The sequence below is a fragment of the Leptodactylus fuscus genome, chromosome 1, assembly GCF_031893055.1.
Source record: "Leptodactylus fuscus isolate aLepFus1 chromosome 1, aLepFus1.hap2, whole genome shotgun sequence".
Lineage (NCBI taxonomy): Eukaryota > Metazoa > Chordata > Amphibia > Anura > Leptodactylidae > Leptodactylus > Leptodactylus fuscus.
The window spans coordinates 58,706,193-58,723,944 of record NC_134265.1 but is presented as its reverse complement, the minus strand read 5'-3'; the positions used below and the strand labels follow the sequence as shown (position 1 = coordinate 58,723,944).

At 43.5% G+C, this 17,752-nt stretch overlaps 1 protein-coding gene across 1 annotated transcript; it reads left to right on the top strand.

Annotated features, from left to right (window-relative positions):
* Positions 1 to 127: 127 nt before the first annotated feature.
* On the top strand, positions 128 to 15,771 carry TMEM167A (transmembrane protein 167A). Its single transcript, XM_075271386.1, has 4 exons — positions 128 to 215; positions 12,209 to 12,318; positions 12,609 to 12,643; positions 15,348 to 15,771. The coding sequence occupies exons 1-4, from the start codon at positions 213 to 215 to the stop codon at positions 15,416 to 15,418; spliced, it is 219 nt and encodes a 72-aa protein (XP_075127487.1). The 5' UTR covers positions 128 to 212; the 3' UTR covers positions 15,419 to 15,771.
* The last annotated feature ends 1,981 nt before the right edge of the window (positions 15,772 to 17,752 follow it).

Sequence of the window (17,752 nt, the reverse complement as noted above, 5' to 3'; positions counted from 1 at the left end):
GCAGAATGTACTGAGCCCAGGTGTCCGCTTGCAGTGTACGCTCTGCTATAAGCACTAGCTTTCCAAAGTCAATGACTGTAGGGCTACGAGAAAATGGCGGCTGTTCAATACGAAGAGGGACAGAAGAGACCGAGTTAGAGAGAAGAGAGAACGGAGATGACATCACGGGAGCGACTCTCCTGGAAGTGTGATGTGGCTGAGAGGGGATCACCATGGTAAGTTGTGTACAGCTCTCCTTCTGAGGCTCACTTGTAGTAGTTCTGTATATACTGTCTTTATATCTGTGTAGTGTGTACATGTCTGCTGCTTTACTCCATATTGTAGGTCACTGTATCTCATGCACAGGCTGATGTGATGGGCTGTGTACACATAGACTGGCTGGGGTGGCTAGATCTGTGTGAACAGTCATTTGCAACAAATTAATAAAAATGTTATTTGTTTATTTCTGACACTAGATACAATGTATGTGATAGTATGTGTGTATGGTAGTATGTGTGTGTGATAGGATGTGTGTGTGATAGGATGTGTGTGTGATAGGATGTGATAGTATGTGATTGTGATAGTATATGATAGGATGTGGATGTGATAGGATGTGTGAGGGTCAGCTGTCACTGTATGTACATGATGTGGCAGCCTCAGCTTGTGGGACTGAGCAGTCATGTGATTTATCTTGGCCGGTAGCCAATTCTAGAGAGGCGTTCAGTTAAATTTAAGAAAATACAACTATACATTATGTATCGCATGACCATGTCTGTAAAGTAAAATATATTGGTGCTATATATGTAAGAGAGGTAAGTAAATAATAGCTGGTGCGGTCCAGGACTCTGCTCCCGCTTCTGACACTCCATTTGTCTCCTGTCTGTTCTGTGATAAGATGCAGACATGTCCCAACTCCACTGTTATGTGACAGACCAGGGGTAGGGAGCCTTGGTTCTCCAGCTGTTGCAAAACTACAACTCCCAGCATGCATACTTGCTCTGCTGTTCTTGGAACTCCAATGGAAGTGAATGGAGCATGTTGGGAGTTGTAATTCCACTGCAGCTGGAGAGCCAAGGTTCCCTACCCCTGTGACAGACAGAAGTAGTCAGCTGCCATTTTATCACAGAACTAACAGGGAGCCAAATGGAGAAATGGAAGCGCGGTCCAGGAGGGTTGCAGGTAGGCACACTGCCAACAGTGAGAAACGGTCGCTCCCCCGGTTATATGCTATACTCTGCAATTATAGGTAACACCAACTATTTACAGGTCATAAAATCTGACAAAATAGTGTAGCATGCTGCCCCCTTTTGTTATCACTATTGCATCAGTTGGGGTCCAACACCTACACACCCACCAATCCGCTTCTCTCAGAAGAAATAGGCACTGCACAGTGTATAAAGCTGGAAGCAGAGGGCTCTATCCACTGTGTAGTGCCCATACTGGGTTACTGCAGTCTTATGGACATCATAGAAAGGGTGCACTTTGTGAACCCCATCCCTAGATTCAGATAAACCATGTATTACACAGTCGCCAATACTTTTGAAAGGGAACTATGTAATACCAGAAGAGACTTGGAGAGGGTGCAGCTTCCCTCAGCAATGGTGGATGATTGTTAGGGTTTGTAGGTGCTAGTTCTGTGACCATCCACACACTAGCAGGGGTTGTCCAGCTGAGACACCCCAGTAATCCCACCTTCACACATGATATATTTTGTAGGGGCAAATACACAGAGCCCAGATGTGCATATTACCCATACAATCTGGTTGAAGAGTATTTCTTAGGCAAGAAATCCATAGTTTTTGCTGAAATTTTTAGAGGGCTGATGGTGCAGTTCTGAAGTGTAATTCAGCCTCTCTAAGCTACCCAGTGTGTGAACAAGGCCTCAGAATTACATTTTATTTTTAATTAGGCCAGGGAAGGTGAAAAAAATCAAAAAGTCATGCTCATCTGCCCCCAGTGCGCCGGTGTCCTCCCAGCGCGGCCTGGTCCTGCTGCTCAGCTGCCTCATTGGCTATGACATCCTTTGTCCCTTGCTGACGCTGGTGATTGGCAACAACCGGAAGGACCAGACCACACTCGGATATGTGTCTTAGTCATGACACACATTTATAGGGACACTTCTGCTGTAATGCATATCACCTACTTCTTTATATATTAAGGGTAAGTTTACACTGAGTTTTTTTGGCAGCGAATTTTGACGCGGAATCCGCCTCAAAATTTGCTGCCAAAACTGGCTCCCAATGCCTTCAGCTGGAGCCGCTCGCTTCTTTTTTCCACTTCCTAGTAGTGGAAAAAAGAAGCAACATGACCATTCTTGCCACAGATTCCGCGGCTGAATCCACCGCGGCGCGACACTTCCCACCCGACTAGGCCCATTCATTTGGGCCTAATCCGGAGTGGAATGCCACGACTGAGTCGCGGCTAGCCGTTTTTTGGACCGGATTCTGAAGTGGCTTCCACCTCAAAATCCGGTCCAAAAATCCCCGTGTGAACTTACCCTAATGAAGACCCAGGAGTCCACACCAGGATTTTTGACAGCAATGACCTGCAAGGCCCCAGATACCCACTGATCAAACAGAACCAACAGAGGCCGATAACAGAGAGCTATAGAATGTTGTACTTAGGTTATGCTGCAGGATACTTTGTTTTACCATGTTATGGGTAAATAAGGCTCTTGTATTAAAGGGGCTGTCCTAGCTGCAACATACATAGCGCCGCTTCATTCAAACGCAGTCCGTGGTCATGTGATATATATACAGGTGCACAGCTCTGTACCAGGCAGATGTCTAATTACTGTACTGTGACGAGCCATTCACCTGTGTGCACATCACATGACCATGGACTGACTTCTATACACTGAATGTAAGCAGAATGAATGACAATAAGCAGAGATCTAGAAAACCCCGAGGAATTGATACAAAGGATGAGAGTAACAGACTGTAATGACGGTTATTTGACCTAACCTTAGGCTACAACCTGTCGGTACATAATCTATTGAAAAGCGGAATGCTAGTGACAGCCAATTTATTAATTCTAGCATTGGCTGGAAATAATAATGCAGAGACAAATGGTTTTGCATAGATATATTATCACATCTACTTTCTGATTTATCATTTTTTCCATTTTAATGCAGAAAGCCTAAGCTACAGCTTTGTGCCTGCAAATCACATCACACATCAGGTAGCAGACCCTGCAGAAGTAACGTTACATAATGTTATGGTCGGGGAGACCTCCTGTAGCTTGTATGAGGGCAAAGTGCTTGTAACAAATGGGCAATGACTTAGCAGTAGGTTTTATCGCTTACATGCATATTTACCTTTTATTAGTTTTTGAGAGCTCACGAAAGCAGGAAGGAGAGGAAGGATGAGGGGGCAGAAATTGAAATATTTGCCAGATGTCAATATAAGAGCTGTTTGCTAACCCTAGGTCAATTGTTGTGTGCTCTCGATGGGTTAAGGTCGGTGATGAGAGATGAATTTTCTAGATTCGATATAGTTGCGGTAAACAACTGCAAAACATCATTCTGTATTTTTTCCATTTTCTATGTCAGCAATATATTGTTTAGCATCTCTGCGTGGACATGGGTTTGCACAATGCACTGATACTATTACAATATTTTAATTTCAATACTTTACTAGCAGCAGTCCAATGTCCTTTGTACTATGGCATGCACTGCTCAGTATCTGCCATGAATGGCTCCTTGAGGTTTACGGTGCTAGCTGCATTTCTTTACTGCTACCAAGAGGCCTGCAGAGTCTGTAGGCCAAACATCCTCCATTACTGGCCATGGTCAGGCTGGGTTCACATCTGTGCTTGATCCCTGATTGGGGATTTCGTCCCCCATTGAAAAATGCAGAGAGAAAAATTCTGCAACCCCACAGTCCTCATTACAGTGTATAGGGTCTGTGGGTTTCCGTGGGTAAGCGCTTTTTAAGCAAATTAGGATTTCCCTTTTCAGGTCCCCTGAATAATGGAAACTCCAAAAAAGTGTGAACCTAGCGTCAGTGAGAAACAGTAAATCTCCTCTAATTCGTTACGAGTCACCATTAGGACTAGAAGTCAAGAACATCAGCCTGCATGTATAATTAGTGACCAGAGGGCAGGTATCAGATAGTGGCCGACTAAGGCTACGTTCACATCTTCAATACGTTACCTCTCTGTTGGCCTAAGTGTCTAGCAGCCATAGCCTCCTTCCTCTCCTTCCGCTTTCTCAAACTCAACATGGAGAAAACAGAGTTCATCATCTTTGCCCCACCGGGTATGGCCCCTCTACCTGACCCATCTATCAAAGCTAAAGGAACCACAATTACCCCTGTCCCACGAGTCCGCTGCCTCGGGATAACCCTGAACTCTGACCGATCCTGCAAATCACACATAGAAACCCTCAAACCTCCTACTGCCTCCAACTCAAGAACATGCATCGAATCCGTTCCTTCCTCACCCCTGAAACCTCATAGATGCTAGTCCATGCCCTCATTATCTCCCGCTTAACCTTCTCCATGGCCTCCCTGCAAATACTATTGCTCCCCTCCAGTCCACCTTAAACTGTGCTGCTCTCTTAATACACCTCTCCCCCTGTTCTTCATCGGCTGCTCCCCTTTGCCAATCCCTTCACTGGCTACCCATTGCCCAGCGAATAGAGTTCAAAATACTAACGCTGACATACAAAGCCATCCACAACCTGTCCCCTCCATATATCTCTGACCTAATCCCCCGATACTTGCCCACACGTAATATCTGGTGACAGACTCCATTCAAGTGCTGTCACCTGCTATTCAGTAATACAAAGGTGCTTAAGGAAAGTTTGTCACATCCAAAACCACTTATATGATGTTTTAGGGCGGTTTGCTAACATATTAAGCATACCTTTTTTGTGGCAAAATGCAATCTTGCTGCATATAAGGTTAACTTTTATTTCAAATGAAAAAGAGGTGTTCAGTGCATCTGGAACTTGGAGTGCTCGGTATTGCCTGTGGTTACTGCTAGAGATGAGCAAACACTGTTCGGAACAGCCGTTCCGAACAGCACGCTCACAGCACACTCCCATAGAAATGAATGGAAGGAGCCGGCACACGGGGGGTTAATCGGCCGGCCGCCGGCAAAGTCTGCGTGCCAGGTGCTTCCATTCATTTCTATGGGAGCGTGCTGTTTGGATCGGCTGATCCGAACAGTGTTCGCTCATCTCTAGTTACTGCCTATCAGGAGTTGGCAATCTTTATTTTAGGGGGTGGCAATGGGTGGTAACCCATAATAGTTGCCCTGAGGGTGCAGGCACACCCCTGGTGCACCAGATTTAGACACAGATTTTCTAAGCAGCAAGATTGAACTTTAAAAAAATCAAAGGTGTATGGTCACTATGTCACTAGCCCCCTCCCCCCCCCCCCCCCCCCCGAAACATAAGAAGGTGGTGGTAATATCCCTTTAATGGGTTGCACAAAATATGGCTGTGGAATCGATAAGTCAAACTACTGACTCCGACTCCTTGATAAATGGCTGACAACAATGTTCAGTCAAAAGTGGTAAAGAGAGTGCATGAAAAAAAAGTAGTGATTGAATGTATATATGTAACAAACCATACATACAATATTAATAATTGTAGAATATAATTTAAAATATTTATTTTATTTTGATGTCAAAGTTGGTAACTATTTTTTTTCTCTCAATTCCGACTCTGACCCCAACTCTATCTGCAGTTAACTCTTCTTAAATAGTCCAGACCTGCAAGGCTGCAGTGCTAACCACTGAGCCACCCTGTTGCCCAAGCACTGACCCTTAGGGCTAGTTCATACGGGGCACGGAATGGCGTATTTTGGTCCTGATTCTGATGCGGGAAGCCACATCAGAATTGGACCATAATGCGCCTGCCTTTACTGCAGCGGCTTTCTACTACAGTTGCTGCTTTCCCCTCCGGAGTAGGCTCAAATGAATGGGCCTAGTCCGAAGGGTGCTGTCGCGAGGCGGACGCCGGGGCTCAGTCAGCCGCGGAGTCCGCCTGACGAAAATGACAGCTTGTTGCTTTGAGCTGGAACATACCGCTCACGGAAAAAAGGAAGGTAGCGGTCGACATAATCTACATTGTGAGGGGGCGGATTCTGAGATGGATTCGGCGTCAGAATCCGCCCCCTCTTGCCCCATGTGAACGAGCCCTTAAACTGCAAATAAACCAAAAAGTTAAAAGTTATATACTCACCTTCCTTGTTCTACCCCATTCTGATCATGTCATATTTGATCACTCCACTTCTTCAGGACCAAAGTTCTCCTGTTTCCCGCAGACAGGCTAATATGCAGTGCCAGTATTGACATCATGTATATCAGGAATGACAACTATCTCAGATCGACTCTGTGTATCCCATCCCTAGAGACCCATAGAATACATGTCCAATGTATCTGTTTCCTCCACATGTTGCTCAGGTGGTCCTATGTGCTTATGCTCATGTTGTTTTGTTATAGCCATAAATATGAGAAACCAGGAATAGAATTTTTAATATAATCTTTCACCAGCTTTAGTGCTTGTGATGACAGGATTCACAATGTAAGCGTTGTACATCTGCGGTGAATTGTCTCCTGGGATTTACAGGAAGACCTTTTTATTCTTTTTCTTTGTTCTATATCACTGTACAAATGCCAAGGTGTCCTGCTCCTCTTTTGTTGTATGTAGTTTAGCGTTGTTAGAAAGAAATGCATTTTATTTAATCATTTTGCTATATTTTCACTGCTTAATTTTAAAGGGGCGATCCCTACTTAGTGACACCAACGCAGCTTTCAGTTGGACACCATGGGGCCTGCCAGGGCAGTGGAGTCAGAGTTGCAGTCGAAGTTGGTAGAAATGTACTGACTCCAACTCTGGCTTCACAATGAAATATTACAGATTAATAATATTTCATATGAATCAATAGTAATATTTATTAATATTAGATTTATATGCCTCTTTGTAAATTAGAGCAATCTCTAAGGGTGCATTCATACTACTGTTAAGGACCGTCAGCAGTGTCCATAGCTATTGTCCATTAAAAGATTTTAGCAACGGCCACTAGCTGAAGCGTCAGAAATCCGTTACATTGTCCATGGGATTTTATCTTGTGTCTGTTTACACCCAATCCGTCAGAAGTCCGTTTTTTCCAGTGGACAAAAAAAATCTTACATGCAGGACTTTTCTGTCCGTTAGAAAAAACGGACGGATGGCTTAGTCATATGTCTATAGAGACCATAATAATAAATGAATGTACAATAAAATTGCCGCTTTTGTAATATAACAGTCTTAAAGGGATTCTACCATTAAAACCTCGTTTTTTATGGATAAGACGTCGGAATAGCCTTTAGAAAGGCTATTCATCTCTTACCTTTAGTTGTGATCTCCGCCATGCCGTTCTTTACAAGTACCGTTTTTACCAGTATGCAAATTAGTTCTCTCACAGCGATGGGGGCGGGCCCCAGCGCTGGAAATGCGATCGGGGCGTCCCCACTGCTGTTCGAGAACACTATCCTGCGACACCTCTATCTTCCGCTGGATCCTCCCCTTCTCTGTCGTCTTCCTCCAGCGTCACCTCCGACGCCTGCGCAATTGGCTCTGCCGGTGAGACACTAGTAGAGCCGACTGCGCATGCCGGCCGGCGGCCATTTTTGGGAGGCCGCTCTTGTTCTTGTACCGTAGTTCAATGCAGGAGCGGCCTCCCAAAAATGGCCGCCGGACGGCATTTGCACTTGGCTCTGCTGGTGTCTCACTGGCAGAGCCAACTGCGCAGGCGTCGGAGGTGACACAGGAGGAAGACGACAGTGAAGGGGAGGATCCAGCCGAAGATAGATGCGTTGCAGGATCGCGTTCTCGAGCTGCAATGGGGACGCTCCCATCGCATTTTCAGCGCTGGGGCCCGCCCCCATCGCTGTGAGAGAACTAATTTGCATACCAGTAAAAACCGGTATTTCTAAGGAACGGCGCGGCGGAGATCACATCTAAAGGTAAGAGACGAATAGCCTTTTTAAAGGCTATTCCGATGTCTTATCCACAAAAAAAGAGGTTTTAATGGTAGAATCCCTTTAATATTAATGATAAATCAAATTTGTATCACTAAAAGCAGGATAAGTGGTTTTCTATGCAAATAAAAATCTTTTTACTTCTTAGTTTTAAGGACTCGTAGAACCATGAGAAAGACGTCTTGTCTTCTAACACCTATGACTGTTGTTCCCCACTGACCTTGTCGTGATAAGAGCTCAGATACTTCCCGGACATGGACTTAAAATCTTAAGTGGCAGAAGATTTTGTGTGATGAGCAAAACGGCTAGAAGGATAGTGACAGTCAGCTAAGAGACTCTTAAAAGCTTTCTTACGAAAGATAATGTGAGTGGTTGGATGAATATGGGAAACTGAAGAATACGGCTGAAGAGGAGGTGACCAGTTATTGTAATAACTGATCATCAAACCTCTATAAGGCTGAGGCCCCACAGAGCTGGAAACGCAACTTCTTTTGTTGCAGATTTTGTTGCGGTTTCTTGAACAAAAGCCAGGAGTGGATTGAGCAGAAGGGAGAGGTAAAAGTATTTCCTATCTATTTCCCATTATTTCTTTATGTTTCAAACAGTTGTTCAAGACTTTACTATTGATGTCCTATGCTTAGGACAAGTCATCTGTGCTTGCAGTATCTTTCCTGTTCACTATAATGTATAGCTGTATAGTTGTATATAGGGATCAAAAATGTTCGGATTCAGATTGGCAATCGAGTAAATTTCATGATCGCGATTGGAATTCCGATCACGATCTTTTTGGGCGGGATCGAGATTGGAGGTTATTTCCCACAATGCTTGGCTACTGGCCAATCATTGTGGGAAAAGCTTAGCACCCATAGGAATGAATGGAAGCAGCTGGCCGCTTAACTCCCTGCGTGCCAGCTGCGTCCATTCATTCCTATGGATTTACCGCAGCCTGCCACTCTTCTGCTTCGTCCCTGTTTTACCGTATATAGTTGAATATATGGTAAAACAGGGACAAAGCAGAAGAGTGGCAGGCTGCGGTAAATCACTGTGTGCTGCGCTGCTATGAGGACGACGAGGCAAGTTCGCGGATAGATACTACTGTACATTGACTTGTCCATCTACTAGACAAGTCAATGTACAGTAGTATCTATCTACTCGCGAACTTCGCTCAACTTACCTGCACAGAAGTGCTGCCGCTGCCCTCTTCTGGTCCTCTCTCCTTCACATGCCTTCAGAGTGCCCTGCGCACCCCCGCCTCCCTAGGCTAGTGTTACAGATGCTGGGAGAAGGCGGGGCTTGTGGCTTAGGAGAGTGCTGGGAGGGGAGATGTGAGTTATGCACTCACGTCTCCCCGCCCACACCCTCCTAAGCCACAACAAGCCCCGCCTACTCCCATCATCTCTAACACTAGCCTAGGGAGGTGGCGGCGCTCTCAAGGCCTGTGAAGGAGAGATAAAGACCGGACTGAACCAAAAGGAACTGGGAGCGGCAATGGATCTATGCAGATAAGCGGACACCGGGGGGATATTTTTTAATCACTACACAGCGTGGACTCCAAAAATTTAAACAATTTTTGGACTACATGCTGTGTAGTGAATAGGATCGTTTTTAAAATCCGATCTTCGATTATTAAAAAAATCCCATTGACTTGCTTTGGGATTGGGTTCGAATGGAAAATGATCGGAAATTGGATTTTAAAAATGATCCTGAAATTTCAAGATCGGCTCAACCCTAAAATTAACCTAAAACTAGAAAACATCTTAAAATCGATGACTCTCTGAGAGCCCATTCATTGCTATTGAGAGGGCAGGGTATTTGTTTTGCTCTCGGGCCGCAAACTGGGATTTAGGGGCTTCTTGTCTGCTGCAATAATAAGGGTCCAAGAGGACGAACGCCAACAAAATTAGATTTCATAACCTAGTCAACAGCTTATTTAACGAGAAAAGGTGTTGTCGCTGGACATTAGTGACTCTTCAGGTTTCAGCTTTTATGGACATCCGGAGGGTTCCTTTCCCGTTACTACTTGGACTAAATCTTCAGAGGTGTATGTATAGTTGGCCTCCACAGTATATACATTCCTATGCTTGTCTGTGCTGAAAGATACATTAGCACATGAAGATGGAAGCCAGAAGTCTATTTCTTCTTGATCAGATAAGACACAAGGTTAGACCCAGGAGAGATGGTTCTGATAGTCGGCCTCTGGTATCCATTCCCTTGACAGCTATCCAACTGGTGCCTGAGGCCATGCTAATGTTTTGTCTTTAGAGCATATCAAATGGTTAAATTCAATTTCAGACTTCCAGTGCGGTGTATGTGAGGTCAGACAAAGTCAGAATGAAAGCGATCCTCATCCCCTTGAGTCTTTCTCGCTAACCAGGAATTGCAGGGTATTCTTAGTCAAGCACAATGGCACACAGCCTGCCAGAGGATGATCGTGCCTCATATTGTATTTCTATATCTTTGACCTCGCGGGTGTCTTGCAAGAGGACGCCCAGTATTTAATTTGCGCTATGCCATCGCATGTGGTCGCCATTTTATACGTAGACTTGTTTACAGTTACATGGTAATCCATACTGCCTGGGTTACAGCAGCTATACAATATCCTACTAAGGGGTAGATGGAGAAATGAATTCCAGCTGTTGGAAGAAGAAGCCCTCCTGGACGGTATTATAGAATAATAGGTCTAATCATTGGCAACATTACATTATCTGCCCTACTATTGGCTGTTTATATGGGGATTATCGTACAGTATCTAAACCTAAAATCATAAAAAGCCATCATCCAAGTAGGCAGAGCATCGTGTCAAATTTGCACCTATTTTTTTTTTAGGGGCAACACGGTGGCTCAGTGATTAGCACTGCAGCCTTGCAGTGCTGGAGTCCTGGGTTCGTATCCCGTCAGGAACAACATCTGCAAGGAGGAGTTTGTATGTTCTCCCTGTGTTTGTGTGGATTGCTACATTCTACAAAGACATAATTATAGGACAAAAAAAATGTACATTGTGATCCCTATATGAGGCTCACAATCTACATTTTAAAAAAATAAATAAATTTGCACCTATTTTTGGCATATGTGATGATAAACGTTGTTCTGCTGGAGTTGCAAATTATAAGGCAAATATGGAATGTGCCGTACTATTTGATTTTTTTTTTTTCCACGTCATAAAAGTGGCGTCAAGTTGGTAAGAGCTCTAAAATGAGTATGTTAAGATGTAATATTCAGTCCAAGTGAGAAGAAAAGTGGAAAAAACTGAGCACTCACCCGGTGGAGCTTGTAGTAAAATCCAGTCCTTTATTACAAATTTTTTTATAAAAACATACTGTAGTAAGGAGGCACGCCTGAGAAGTGAGCGACAGCCGTTTCGTGCTTACCAGCACTTTTTCAAGCTCACTTGAGTGCCTCCTCACTAAAGGACTGGATTTTGCTACAAGCTCCACCAGGTTAGTGCCCAGTTTTTTCCACTTTTCTTCTCACTTGGACTGTATTTGGGCTTTTGCACTGTGAGCACCACCATGCTAATGTTGTGAAGCTTGCCCTATTATCCCCCATCATTGCCTGCATAGACCTAGTAGTGCCACCCTTCTTTCCATATTTCATAAGATGTAATATTCCCTATCTCTAAGAACATTCACCTTTTGTAGCCCGTACCATTGAAGACATATGCTCAATTGCACCACCCAGATTTTACAAGGGTTACAGAGTGATCCTGCTAATAAAAATCAGCAGCACTCTAGACATTAAGGGACATTCACATGAAGGAAGTTGGCGCTGATTATGGCGCGATAACTCACATCAGAATCCGCATGGAAATAAAGCCTCCCATTGACTTCAATGGGTTCCGTTTTCTGCGCAGAACCCATTGAAATCAATGGTAGGCTTTTTTTTCCATTGCGTTCAATAGGTTTTGTGCGGAAAACAGAACCCATTGAAGTCAATGGGAGGCTTTATTTCCGCGCGGATTCTTAATCCGTGCCAACTTCCTCCGTGTCAATGCCCCCTAAGTGGATGTTCTCAATGGGAATCAAGAAAAAGCCAGGGGGCGCCATAACAAGTATGTAATCGCAATATCTAGACACAGGAGTATTATTATTATTTCAAAGAGAAAAATTGTTCTGTCCGAACTAATGTGTTATGTACTCACAGGACAACCCGATGACACCATCTGCTTTTGTATTTCTATTGACAAATCTTGCATATTGACAATGAAACTGTGATTTACATTTTACTCTTACTTACTTTTTATTTTTTTCCTTCTTCTCAGTCTGCCATCTTTAACTTCCAAAGTCTGTTGACGGTGATTCTTCTGCTAATATGCACGTGTGCGTACCTCCGAGCCATGGTTCCAAATCTTCTTGACAAAAACAAAACTGGGTATGTAATATCATCCTGACCACTTAGCTAATTGTAATAATAGATCTAAGTGTGCCACAAAATTCTCATTACATACTACTAAATCACTTGTGTATTATCAGAGGTTCTTTTTTTTGTTTTGTTTTTTTAGCCTTTTCTGTATAGCATAGATATAGATAATACTGAGCCTTACATTCCTCTGCATATTTCCCACTATTGTAACACACGTCTTCTTATATCTTGGCTTGATGCCTGTAGCTATAAACTTTGTCTTCTGTAACTTTTTAATAAGCTCCTTTCTTTTATTACAGAGTACTTGGCATTTTTTGGAAGTGTGCAAGAATCGGTAAGTCGTCTTGTTCAGTTTTTCTATATGGATAATCCGGTCCAGTTTTGGTGCAACCGTTGCGCCGCCGCTGTTCAGATGCCCCAGTTGCTATTAACTGTAGCATCTGAAGGGTTAACAGACACAATCTGCTATATAATGTGTATGGATGTGGCTTAGCTCCTGATTAGAGATGAGCGAACACTGTTCGGATCAGCCGATCCGAACAGCACACTCCCATAGAAATGAATGGAAGCACCTGGCACGCAGACTTTGCCGGCGGCCGGCCGATTAACCCCCCGTGTGCCGGCTCCTTCCATTCATTTCTATGGGAGCGTGCTGTTCGGAACGGCTGTTCCGAACAGTGTTTGCTCATCTCTAGCAGTAACCACAGGCAATACCGAGCACTCCAAGTTCCAGATGCACTGAACACCTCTTTTTCATTTGAAATAAAAGTTAACCTTATATGCAGCAAGATTGCATTTTGCCACAAAAAAGGTATGCTTAATATGTTAGCAAACCGCCCTAAAACATCATATAAGTGGTTTTGGATGTGACAAACTTTCTTTAAGCACCTTTGTATTACTGAATAGCAGGTGACAGCACTTGAATGGAGTCTGTCACCAGATATTACGTGTGGGCAAGTATCGGGGGATTAGGTCAGAGATATATGGAGGGGACAGGTTGTGGATGGCTTTGTATGTCAGCGTTAGTATTTTGAACTCTATTCGCTGGGCAATGGGTAGCCAGTGAAGGGATTGGCAAAGGGGAGCGGCCGCTTCCATTCATTTCTATGGGAGCGTGCTGTTCGGATCGGCTGATCCGAACAGTGTTCGCTCATCTCTACTCCTGATCCCTCTCCATATTCACCGCCTGACATTATGACATCCTTTTACGTTGTATGTCAGGATGAAGTTAAACAAATTTCCTAATTTAATGTTTCTTACAATAAAAATTTTTTATTGCTTTTTACAAGAAATGACACATTTTGTGAGCAAGTGTAGATTATCAGTTTAAAGAGAATCTTTCATGTCCTCTAACATTGGCAATAACAATGTAATATACCATTGGAAAGCTGAGAGTGCTGAATTCAGCGCACTGTGAGCTTCGCCAATATCTGCACCAGTTGCGGAGATATTGGTGCTGTGAATTTTGGTACCAATATACCTGCACTGACAGAGGAGCCGGCCCTACAGATCAGCACCCTCTGTGGGCAATGAAGAACGCTCCCTTGGCTTTAAGCTTATACTTCTAGGATGGGGATGTTCCTCACCGCAACGCGATGACACTGAGCTGTAAGGCCAACCGCTCTGACAGTGTAGCCTTAATGGCACCAAGATTTCTGTAACCAGGGAAGAAAGCAGCAAAGCTGAAATGATATATTTAGCGCACTGTCAGCTTTCCGGTGTTATACAACACGGCCAATGTTAGAGGACATGGAAAGTCTTCTTTAAAGAGAGTCTATTTAGTTTTTACCCCATTAACCAGTAGTTGTGTAGTTGGAGTAGCAAAAAAGATTCCAAATCCAGAAATTAACTATTAATTATATTATACCATTATTAATATAAAATATAACCCATTTATGTATAGTTTGTTGCATGTCTACTTTCATAGAAATTCAGTTCAATGAACTAGAGGATCTCTACTGTTTCTGTTTCTGTTACAGATTGAGGAGCAGTAGAGGCGTCGGAGTCATTGGTTTGGGATACCGACTCCACAGCTCTGTCCCAAAGTACTATATGGAGGACAGGGAAAGCAGTGCAAACAAAGCTGTGGTGATGTCACACAGGTTACACTTTATGCCTCAGCCCTGTCAATGTATGTGCCCAGGACTGGCTGCAATGAACATTCCCCAAGCACTGCCCAGTGACAGCTTTAGCTGTCTCCTGACCCATTGGACTGGGAATTGTCTGGGCACTACACTTGGGATCATCATCATTAATAAGTGGATTTCTCGGTCATGCATCCTATTATATCCATCACTCCAGTTATGTTTACACTACTCATCTTGTCCTCTATATAGCAATGTCAGCAATTTTGAGGGGTCAAAGCTGCTGACTACCTCGCTTGCAATAAATACTATTTTATATAATGTAATGGTTTTTTTGTGCTTTTTTTCAATTTGTGTTTCTAGGAATTCTACATTATTTAAGGAAACCTCTTTTGTATATAATATCATCACATTTTGACTCTTACCAGGAAGCGGAGGGTTGCACACAACAGCCAAAGGCACCAATTTGACAGTTATGTTCTATGAACTTGATTTTTTTTTAAAAAAATTTCATAAATCTACACATCCATCTTATGAACATTCTGTTGCCAACTCAAACAATCCTAAGTAAATGTGCTCCAATATAAGTGGGGGCTCAAGCAATTCCCGCACTTGTCTACATCCATCCGAGATTGTTTAGTTCCTCACTAGACTTTATAGCAATGTACCATAATGTTTATCACAGTGATTGACAGGCTGTCTTGCGCACAAGTGAAATGCGTGACTACAATCTTTTTTAAGGTGACTTCAGATGCCAAAAACATGTTACTTTTGGATTTCGTCCATTTTTTTTCCCCACATTTTGTCATTTTAATCACTGATACAACGTGCAGAATAATTTCTGTCCTAAGAGGCAATGTGACTATTAAGCATTTATAAAAAGTTATAAAATGTGCAATTTTTTTTATTTATTTTTTTCAGTGCATTTATTTATTGTTCTAATTCATTTTGTAGGTGAAAGGAAAAGTCCGTACGTGGCGGTATGCTGTGTGGTGATGGCGTTCAGTATACTCTTCATGCAGTAATCTGCCAAGGATTCCAGCAATTGTTTTTCTTGTGGAATAAATATCTTTGTAATCTGTGATATGTGCATAAGTAATTTCTTTGATACGTTAAGTACCTGACAGATTAGGCTTCACGTTACGGGTCCAAGGCAGTCAAGGGATGTTTAAAATTGGAGCACAAGACGGACAGCGCCATGCCTTTGGTTTTTCGAAATAATGTCATTTTACTTTCCATGTGATATTTATCTTGAGGGAAAACGGCCTTTTTGAGAAGGTGTAAAAAAAAAATTTCAAATGCTGCAATGGAAAAAAATAAAAAATGTTGTTCATCACCAATGAATTGGTAAATAAAATTGATGATGTTTTTCAGAAATCATTTTCTTGAATTTTTTTTATAATGTAATAAAAAAACATCTTTTCCATTTTGTGATAGGAAATCGTTAAATAAAAATATCTTCAGCAAGTGCAACCAAGTTGATAGAGGAGATGTGAAGTTAAAGGGGTTATCCAGGAATTAGACTGGAGCAGGTGTAACATTTAAAATAAAATTTAAAAAAACTCACCTATCCCTAGGGTGCTGTATGGTGTCTGTAATTCCTGTTGTGCTGTTTCTGTGGGGTGATGTGGCCCAGAGCCTGAGGGCTTACGCTAGGTTCACACTAGCGTTCGGCAGTCCGTTCTCAGCTTTCTGTCTTCTACATGCGTTTTATGCTCTCCACCGCGAAACCGTTTTTTTTAAAACCGGACACAGAGTACTGCATGTCCGACTCTGTGTCCGGATTTAAAACAACGGTTTCGCGGCGGAGAGCATAAAACGCTCACCGCCGCTCACGGCCGGACAGCTTTCAAACCCATTCAAATGAATGGGTATGAAAGAGTCCTGCAGGTTTCCGTCTCCTGCCTCTGTTTTGTGCAGGAAACGGAAACCTGCAGAACGGAGACCGGGCGCAGATGTGAACAAGTCCTGAGTCTGACAGCAGGATGTTTCTGGGTCTCTCCCCCTGTGGGCACTGCATTGTGTTCGTGGTGATCACTGTGCCGCTCTGCACTCAGTATAGTGGGGCCCCACTATACAGAGGTTGCTGTGAAATGGCTAGTGGGCTTATACACCTTGATCAATAGGTACACTAAGAACTTTGTGTTCATTTTTGTAGATTTTGCTGAGAAGCATAAGATCAATGTATAACATTGGGATGTGCGGGCCATGTCTGTTTTTCTTCTACAGAATGTTGCCAGATTGGGTTCTCTACAATATAATTACACTAATTGTTTATTTTATACCTGTGTGACATGAAAAAACTGGGAACGGTTCAAATACAGAACACTGAAATGATTAAAGGGTTTTTCCGACCAGGATAATTTACGGTAATTAATTTATTTTTAATAAGATTGGAATCCATTAAAAGAACACGTTCAAGAAGGGCGTGAATCCCTTAGACCAGTAGTTCTCAACCTTTCTAATGCCGTGACCCCGCAATACAGTTCTTCATGTTGTGGTGACCCCATTCAGTTTGGAACATTCGTCCATAACGGCGTGCGTTCCAGCTGAATAGCGCTGCTGCAGACAGTAGCGTGGCTTCTCAGTGGCTAAAGCCATCGGAAATATGTATTTTCTGATGGCTTTAGGCATACCTCCCAACTTTTGAATATTAGACTCTGCCCATTCTCATTAATTTTTCATGTGCTCCCACACAGTGTTGACTCCGCCCATTCTCATTAATTTTTCATGTGCTTCCACACAGTATAATCCTCCTACAGTCACCCGCACATTATATGTCCCCTTGCCATCTCTGCCCCCAGTTTCATGTCCCCCCATCTCTGCCCCCAGTTTCATGTCCCCCATCTCTTCCCCACTTTCATGTCCCCCCATCTCTTCCCCCAGTTTCATGTCCCCATCTGTTCCCCAGTTTCATGTTCCCCCATCTCTGCCCAGAGCTTCATTTCCCTCCATCTCTGCCCCCAGTGTCATGCCGTCCCCCCCTTCATTTGCCCAGAGTTTCATGTCCCTCCATCTCTGCCCCCAGTGTCATGCCATTCCCCCCCCTTCATCTGCCGCTTCATTATGTTCTACCTTAAAGTTTAAAACAAAAAAAAAAACTCTTATACTCCCCTTCCAACGTTCCCCCGCCGCTCTCTCCGCAGTCTCGCTCACTCATATAGTTGTAGCCGCGATGTGACGTCATCACATCGCCGCTACACATACAGAAGTCGCAGCACAGCGTTAAAGCAGGAGCTGGCTGTGTCAGTTCCTGCTTTAATCGCCTGTGTGTTCAACTCATCGGCGTCCTCCGGGTGCCAATAACTTGAAAAAGGGACATATCGCCCACCGACGGGGACGGTTGGGAGGTATGCTTT